Raw genomic sequence first — 8,909 nt, 5'->3', positions numbered from 1 at the left:
GACATCAATGTCTTTTAATAATTAATACTCATTCTTTTATTTTATAAATTAAAAACAATCTGAAAATATACAGTTAGCTGATAATAATTATATTTTTATACAGATATAAAGAATAATGTTGAGTGTATAAATAGTATATTGGTAGAGGCTTTATTCATAGGTAGTAACTAAGCTAATAGTATTAATTAAGGAAAGAAGGCCGTGAATATCCGCAAATCTTTGTCAGGACCCAACATGAAATTTCGCTGCTCCCCTACGTTAATTGTGTTCTTCAATTTCACCTTGTTATAATTTGTACTTTTAATTAATCCCATTTGTTACTTGGTTCCTATATAGTTGTATTCTAACACAACAATCCTTCTATTCATTCATTGCTTTGCTTTGCTCCCATAATAACCTTAGCTTTTCTGTTGCCGCCAAATTTTTGAGTTTGAGTTCAGAAGAACAACAACATGGAATCATCACAGCTACACTCTCTGGATTCTGTTCAAGTCAAGGAATTGGAGAAACCAGACCCTCCAACTGCAAGTGCTGTGAGCCATCAGAGCCTGGAGGAGCCTAAAGAGCATGCCATCACTGCTCCACTTGTTCAAAGTAAGTCTATGATCCAAGGCATTAAGGTTTTTATTCCATGAAATCAACTTCATGCTTTTCTTCCTAACTTCGCTTACCCTGTCACCAATTTTTTAAACTAGACCAATTTTGTCCATAGAATAAAATTATTTTGTTTATATCTGTATCTTAAATTTATTAATTATTATAGACGAGTTTATTTTGTATTTTAAGTTCAACATGTAATTAAGTTCAACATGTAATTTTACAATGAACACAATAGACAAATTACTTGAAATAGGTGTGTACAACTTTGCATATAGCCATATACTATACTAGTATTTATTTCAACCATGTCATTTTTTTTTTCTTACAGAGGTTGAAGATTCTGGTGGCAACAAGGGTACAGTGGATTCAGTTGACAGAGGTTATTAACTAAATATCTGTAATAGTTTTTTTAATATTTAATGGCTTGGTATCATTTTCATATTGTTTAATCAGATGCTGAGCTTGCAAGAGTAGTTTCGGAGAAAAGATTGGCTTTAATTAAAGCATGGGAAGAAAGTGAAAAGACCAAAGCAGAGAATAGGCAAGTGCCCATTTCATAATCTATATTATACCTATGCCTAACTGCATTTGAATACAATAAGCCATTCATGTAAGTAGATTCAAAAGAAATGTTGGGAATGATCTTATTGACCTTGGTATAACTTTGTTTGTTGCTAGTCCAAATCTAAGATACTATTAGATCAATTTATGAGTCATCCTACTTTGTTAGTGAAAGTTATGCTAAATATAATTTTATGTATGAAGTTATTTTCAGTTAAATTTCATCCATAAATTAGAATTTGGACAATGTGTTAAGCATATTGAATTGAACTTCGTAAATCATGTGCTATGATAATTTAGCAACATAAATTTGAGGTGATGACTCTGATACAGAATAAAATGGTACAGAAATACAAAGAAAAAATAACTCTTTTTAATTTAAACACCTTTATTTAGTGGGACCCACAACATATCATAAGTTCCTTTCACTTTTATCCTCTCTTTGTATTTCTGTACAATTTGAACCATGTATCATTGGATTATCTTGATACAAGATGCACAGCAATGTCCAAGATTATGTGCTTTTCTTCATTTTGTTTGTTATTCTAACATACTTCACAAGAAAAAATTGGTTTGAAATTATTTGGCTCCATTGGTAATTACACTGCCTTTAATTTTGACATCAAGAATGGCTTTAAAAACTTGATATCCTCATATACATTTTGGAAGAAAGCAATGAGGTTCTCTGTTGAAGTTTTACTGCCTTGAAAGCTTTCTTATTGCTATTTGCATCACTTTGAAGTGTTGAAATGGACCATTAGTTGAAGGTAGTATATATATATATACTTCACTTGCAAACCTATCCATGTAAATTTGATTGAGACAAATTTCCAACTCCATTCTCTATTATTGAGTACTGAGCTTGATGAAAGTGAAATGACCAAACAGGGCATACAAGAAGCTCTCAGCCGTTGGATTGTGGGAGAGTAAAAAGAAAGCCTCAGTGGAGGCACAACTCAAGATAATTGAGGTCATCAACTTTTGTAACTATACATAGATTATCATTTACAAAGAGAATTTAATCCTCTTTATGCTTTTTTAAATTTCACTAAGGACTTGTATGTGTTCAACTAACACATGACATTACTAAAAAAATTGTTTTAACAGGAAAACTTAGAAAGAAAGAAAGCAGAATATGCAGAAAAGATGAAGAATAAGATAGCTGATATTCATAGGTCAGCAGAAGAGAAAAGGGCAATGGTTGAAGCTCAAAAGAGGGAAGAGTTTATCGAGTTAGAGGAAACAGCTGCAAAGTTTCGTAGTAGTGGTCGTACACCAGCCAAATTCTTTGCATGTTTTAAAGCATGAGGCTTTTCTGTTTAGCTAACTACAAAAATATCACAATGTCATTGGTGTGGTTATTAATTACTTGTTAATATTCATTTAAAAATTTGCTTTGGAATGTTGTATTTTCTCTTGGTGTATATACTATTATATCACTGATATGAACAAAGAAATAAGTGAAGCAATTGTCTTCACTATGTATGCTTTGTTTTATATATATAACTTTACTCTCTGGCCTTCATAGTTCATAGTGCATTTAAGTTCACAAGAACGAATTGTAGAGTTTCCATTAATCATCATGGTCGGAAGATAAAAGTGATTTTAACAATTAGAATCTTGATTTCAATTGCATCAATTTGAGTATCATGATAAATTCATAAGCTATTGTCATCTCTGCATTAGCTTAAGTATTTGATTTGATAGAGATACAATTGAAAAGGATAAGATGCTCTGCGGGAACAGTTGAAAATATTAATTGTTGCAAAAAAGAGAGACAGAAAATAAAGTGGCTATTCAAATAAACAAGTTGATATTAGAGTTAAACAAATCTAACTTACACTAAACATTTGTTTTAGGAAACACAGAAAAAGAAGAGGTTGGAGGCATGCGCAAAGAGATTGTACTAGGAATCCGTGAGCACAACTTAGACCAACCTTTGAATTCCACAACCAAATTCAAAGACAGCTTTATGTTCCGTTATGTTTTGTTTTGTTTGTCGTGGCGTGTTAGATAGTGCTGACGTGGACGTGAACATTAGATACACAAGCCACAGCACGTGCTCTTTCTGTTTCCTATGACGAAAATGCCCCTGCCCCCTCCCTCCAATGCCTTCACTCTTTCTCTTTTCTTCTTGTGTTCCTTCCCTTCTTTCTTGAAGTGCAAGTGCCACTTCGAGGCCTCGCAAGGAACCCTTCCTTCTAACTTCTAACCTTATCTTACTCTCTCTTTATTTTCTAAGCAATAAGAAAAGACAACAAAGCTTCTTAAACAAAACAGAATTTTCCAACAGTTCCAATTTTCAAGGGGGAAAGAAGAGAAAAGGGAAGACAAATGGGAGTAGGAACAAGCACTTTTATTATCAAATGGATCAACTTTATCACCATGGTATGTATGCAATGCTCTTTTCTCTATTCTCTATTTCAAGTTCTTTATCAGTTTTAAGCTGCATTTTCAAAAGCATGATGCCCTTTTGATGTCTTGTCAAATCTGTTGTTTCCGGTTTTTTGTGTTGCATATTTATCTTCTTGAGCTCATGTTTTTTATGTCTTTGTTCTTGCATGTTCCCCTTTGATAGTTCAAACCTCCATATTTATTTCAGCTCCTTAATATAAAATGTCACATGCTATTTCAAGACTTATGCTGATAATTGAATTGCTAATCTATAATCCAGAATCCAAGCATTTTCTTTGGTTCCATGATTGAGTCTCTTCATCATAATATCCTTGTTGCAGCTTTTGGCAATAGCAGTTATAGTATTTGGGATGTGGATGAGCAATCATCATGATGGATGCAGAAAGTCTCTTACTGTTCCTATGATCGGCCTTGGAGCATTCATTTTCTTCATGTCAGCCTCACCTAAGCATTCTTTCTTGTTTTCTTTTGCTTTTTTTGAATCTTTTTCTGCTAATCTATAATCCTCTAAGAAGCAATCTTTTTATGTTTTCAAAGATCCGTGATTGGCTTCATAGGCGCTCTGAAAAGAAGCTCCATACTGTTATGGATTGTATCCTCAATTACCAGATTCCTACTTAATATGGCTACTTAAATTCAAAGCAGTAAGAAATTTTGAATTGTTATCCTCCTTGACATTTATTTTGCAGTATCTAATCATGCTGTGTTTCATCTTGGTGGGAATCCTGATCTTCACAGTGCTGGCGTAAGTATGAAAATTCATTCACCATCTTCTGTTTGGCTTCTTGATTTTTAGTCATAAATTGTTTCTTCAAATGGATATACAAATTCCTCAGTATTGCAGCTTCTCTGTAACATCAACATGTGTTAGACTTTCTCTTTTTCTTTTGTGAATGTTTCTCTATTATTTTGATCATATATGATGATTTGGCTTCTTCAATGTTAAGTACTTGTGTGGATCTTATCTCTTATGCAACCTTGTCATGTGGCATTGTGACAGGTTCATTGTGACTAATAATGGATCAGGTCATAGTGTGGCTGGCTTGAGGTAAGGGATTCAATCAATCATTTCATTTCATTTATGTACACATTATTGTGGACATGCTGTGGTTGGCTTGAGGTGGATCAGACTATGCATGAATGAGAGTTTTGTTTTGTGATTAGGTATAAGGAATATCAACTCCAAGATTATAGTCCATGGTTTCTCAAGCAAGTAAGATACTAATTAGCATAAAGAACTAATGAATTAGATCGCATTTAAAAACATGGGTTTGATTGATATTTTCTCTTATATTTTTAGATTAACAATTCTCATAACTGGGAGCACTTGAGGGGTTGCCTAGTCAAATCTGAAGACTGCAGTATACTTTCCAAGAAATACAAGGTCTATAGCAAGCTGTTTAACTGTATTATCAGCTATCTTCTACATAACTCTGATTATAATTTCGTAATATTTTGCAGACTCTTAAACAATATAAATCAGCTAAATTGACCCCAATTGAAGCTGGTTGCTGCGGACCACCTTCTGAGTAGGTTCCACCCATTCAAAGATTGCTGTTTAAGCATATTCAAATTCACATTTTTTTTTCAATATTACTGATTTTTTGTTATCTTTTTTCTTTCCTACTATATTGTGGGACTTTTATGTTAACACAGATGTGGATATCCTGCTGTAAATGCATCGTACTATGATTTGACCTTTCACCCAATTAGCTCCAACATTGACTGCAAGCTGTACAAAAATTCTCGTGCCATCAAATGCTATGATTGTGATTCATGCAAGTAAGCATGGCATGCTTAGTAGTAATTAGTCCATGCCTCCATGTACCAATATGTTAATGTGTGTTCTTATCCTCAAAACTTTGTTTCCAGGGCTGGCGTGGCACAATACATGAAAACTGAGTGGAGAGTTGTTGCAATCTTTAATGTTGCTTTATTTCTTGTCTTGGTAAGACATTCACATCTTCTTCTTTAATGCTCTTGCAACATTAACTTGGATCATTTATACTTGTGTTTATTATCCTTCCAAATGATACTGCTTTACAATTACCTTTTTCTTGGTTCAATGGACAGTCAATTATATACTTTGTGGGATGCTGTGCACGACGAAGTGCTGCCAGGAACCAACATTCAAAAGCTTGATAGTAGGCCTGGATCTCATGCACTTGCTTTAATTCATTTTTGTAGCAGGTTGTAGTCAGTTGTGTAATTCATGTAAGCACCTTAGCTTATACATTATATTATTCAATCAATGAGGACACACAACTTCAAATTTGCAAACCAAGGATTACCATAAGTTGCTTCTCTATTTGTAATAAATCTCTCAATCAATACCCTTAAACTAATTAAGGAAACAGATTTAGAGTTTGTTTTTGTGTGTTTTTAAAAAAAGGTATTTTTAAAAAATATATTAAAATAATAAAAATAATTTTATATTTAGATATTTCATATAAAAATATCTTTTTATTTAATAATTATGTTTGTCAAATACACTAAAAATTAATAATAAAAGCTTTTTTTATTAAAAAAATTATTTTTTCAATAACTTAATGACACACAAACAAGCACTTAATTAGAATAAATACTAAACTAACATGTAGGAGCAAAGTAAGTCGGAAATACGAGCCAAACTTGAGAGTAATTTGTATTCAATTGTGTGTATATGAAAGTTTCGAAGTTGAAATAAATTGCATCATCCCATTAGGGTGAGCCGTGAAACCCAAAAGATGAGCTACGGCAGTAAACTGAAATATTTAAACAAGAAAATTTTGTTTAAGAGCATGGCAGATCAGTGGAAACCTCCTTAACATTATCTCTCGGCCCCATGAACCCATCCATCCATCCTTGGCTCAAAGATCTGACCTCAAGTTCGGAGAAACCATCGTGAAATCGGACTAGCCACCTTTGCCCTTTTGCTTTGGAATCTTGTAGAAGGAATGCCCTGAATTTGCACCATGCCGCTTTCAAATATTGTTTATCTCGTACTAATTGGGTACATCCAAAACCAGAAGTATTTTAAATAGAATTTAAAGGACAAAACCATCTGAACGAGTTGAAAACACACGATCCATTTCACGCCAAGCCAGAATTCACCAACCAATTGTTATTAGTTCATTTAAGTCAGGAATCTTTCAATTTCTGGAAAAGCTCTGGAAGATGGGCATTGGTGAGCTTAGTCCTCTTGCTGATTTCGGTCTTCTTAGCCTTGGGCTTGGCCTTGGGAGTAATGCCTTGCATTTGCGCCGCACTCCTCCTCTTTGCAGTGTTAGTAGCAGGCTTCATTCCATTCTTTTGGAGATCCCTCTCTATGTCAAGCATATCACGAGGCAATTCAATCCCCCGAAAAAGCTGTTTCAGGTCATCATCAACCTTAATGGGTACCCTGGGATCATTAGGATATGCAATGTCTTCTTGTGAATCAAAGTTGGATAGCAGCCAAATCTGCCCTGCGGCTTTCAAACCCTAGAGATTGATAGCTGTATAAGTTCTTAGTCCAAGAGAAACCAATTATTTAAACTAGCTTTTGACTCTTCACCACACCAAATCATCTTAGGGTAATACATCTATACATGTTGTAATTCAAATTGGTCAAATAGTTATTTTGTTCTCTACATATTTCAATGAAAGCTTGGTAAAGCAGTTTCCTCTTCTATTACCATCTCAATATCATGTAAATTAATAAGAAAATAAGCAGCAGAGAAACAAAGGGAATGGTCCTTTAAAAAAAAAATACAGGATATTTGCCCCTACTATTGCACATAACATTTGAGCTTTCAAGGTGTGTGATTTTGGTACCCATGTTTCTGCCAGAAATTCATAGCCGAGAAAAGGAATGAAGTATGTGACATAGAGATAGTTTCCCAACAGGGCCAAGGCAACATGGGGGTTAGATATACAACAATTATCCGTATTTCACGGATCCGACTGAAATAGAGTGCTAAGAAATTCTCATCAATTAAATTTGAACTAGTAAAGAGCAATGTACCTGCAAGTCCTCCATCACAGCTGGATAGGAATCCTTCAAGTCAATAACAGCAATGCCCTCCGGAAACTTGCGAATCAGGTAAAGCAACTGACTTTTGTCCTTAACATCATGCTTCGACTATAGACCAGAAGCAAAGCCAATTGCATAACAATCCAAAGTAAGAAATGGTTGTCATCATCCTATAATACATTAAGGTTTAGATACAACATTACAAGGATGAACAAAATTATACCTTGTAAGAGAATCGTTCCCCATCAAATTTGACTTTGGGGTTTTTCCTCATATTCTCAAAAACATCTTTGTTTGCCCTCATATCCACATAGCAAGCCTCATTTATCTGTTCTGGTGTAAAAGCCTGCCTTGTCTGCAATCAAACACAACCATAACAATCACTAAGTAACCTCCAACATTCACCAATCTTGAAAGGGCTAAACACTACTTGAGAGAAAAATTATGCAGTTAGCAACGTGATTTTGATATGGATATCGATGTACCTCATAGAGGAGTTCGATGACACGCTTCATCTGAGCCCCAACGGGGGCTTTGCGGATACCGTTGATCTGTTGAAGCCTCTCTGTGTCATTTGAGAATTTAATTGCCGGCACCGGAGAAGCTGCTGCCGAAGCAGGATTCTGTTTCTGTTTTTGATTGGCAGCCTTCGACGCCGCGATGCTTGACAGCGTCGACTGGCACTTCGCCTGCTGCTTCTTGAAGCTGTCCAGCTTTCCTTGCAGCGACATCTGAGAATCAGATCAAGATCAAAATCAAAATCAAAATCAAATAACCATAACCAATTTGGGGACAAAACGAAAGACACGACTCCAATTTTATTAATCTTTACATGGTCCTTTTTAGTAATTTTGTTTGGAAGATTGACCGATCACTCGTTTGAATCGGAATCGGAATCGGAAAAGGAAATCAAACCGGAGTGAAGAAATTAAATTAGAGTGTTGTGCATTGCAAGTTGGTCGATGAAAGGGAATAAAATGATTCAAAGGCGTGCGAGGGTGCCAGAAAGAGAGAAAGATAACCGTGAACGATAAATATATAGAGAGAGTTGCTGCTTGTGACGGCGACGGGAAGAATGAATGAGAATAGGAGGCCAAATCAGGGAAAACAAAAACACCGCGTTTCCTCCTTTTTCTTCCCGTACTCTATGATTGATGAACAGGTGCTACTAGGTAACACGTTAATACTTGTACTTATACTTCTACCTCCCTTATATATTCTCAATAACTAACAACAAAAATTTTTTTGGTGAAACGAATTTAACAATTAAAATATATAACATGACATTCTCTAATTATAATTAAAATTAAATTAAAATTAAAATTAAAATATTAAAATC

At 34.6% G+C, this 8,909-nt stretch overlaps 3 protein-coding genes across 5 annotated transcripts; 2 read left to right on the top strand and 1 right to left on the bottom strand.

The window, feature by feature from the left end:
• Positions 140–2,686, top strand: LOC107641714 (remorin). Of its 2 annotated transcripts, none has more exons than XM_016345184.2 (5): positions 140–594; positions 929–955; positions 1,054–1,141; positions 2,050–2,131; positions 2,269–2,686. In XM_016345184.2, exons 1-5 carry the CDS (start codon positions 453–455, stop codon positions 2,467–2,469), a joined length of 540 nt encoding a protein of 179 aa, XP_016200670.1. In that variant the 5' UTR covers positions 140–452; the 3' UTR covers positions 2,470–2,686. The 2 variants fall into 2 exon arrangements, with proteins under 2 accessions (XP_016200670.1, XP_016200669.1); XM_016345183.2 differs by having other exon boundaries at positions 929–979.
• Positions 3,247–5,887, top strand: LOC107641713 (tetraspanin-10). The gene is made up of 11 exons (XM_016345182.2): positions 3,247–3,549; positions 3,897–4,009; positions 4,114–4,168; positions 4,266–4,321; positions 4,577–4,624; positions 4,741–4,789; positions 4,877–4,960; positions 5,038–5,105; positions 5,233–5,358; positions 5,449–5,524; positions 5,650–5,887. The coding sequence occupies exons 1-11, from the start codon at positions 3,496–3,498 to the stop codon at positions 5,716–5,718; spliced, it is 798 nt and encodes a 265-aa protein (XP_016200668.1). The 5' UTR covers positions 3,247–3,495; the 3' UTR covers positions 5,719–5,887.
• Positions 6,191–8,756, bottom strand: LOC107643063 (transcription initiation factor IIE subunit beta). Of its 2 annotated transcripts, none has more exons than XM_016346611.2 (5): positions 8,593–8,756; positions 8,056–8,301; positions 7,794–7,925; positions 7,562–7,678; positions 6,191–7,038 (listed from the first exon to the last, which is right to left on the bottom strand). In XM_016346611.2, the coding sequence occupies exons 2-5, from the start codon at positions 8,299–8,301 to the stop codon at positions 6,697–6,699; spliced, it is 837 nt and encodes a 278-aa protein (XP_016202097.1). In that variant the 5' UTR covers positions 8,593–8,756; the 3' UTR covers positions 6,191–6,696. The 2 variants fall into 2 exon arrangements, with proteins under 2 accessions (XP_016202097.1, XP_016202098.1); XM_016346612.2 differs by having other exon boundaries at positions 8,403–8,749.

Source organism: Arachis ipaensis, chromosome B05 (assembly GCF_000816755.2).
Source record: "Arachis ipaensis cultivar K30076 chromosome B05, Araip1.1, whole genome shotgun sequence".
NCBI classification, from domain to species: domain Eukaryota; kingdom Viridiplantae; phylum Streptophyta; class Magnoliopsida; order Fabales; family Fabaceae; genus Arachis; species Arachis ipaensis.
Note: the sequence above shows the minus strand (reverse complement) of the source record. Positions and strands in the feature narration are given on the sequence as shown.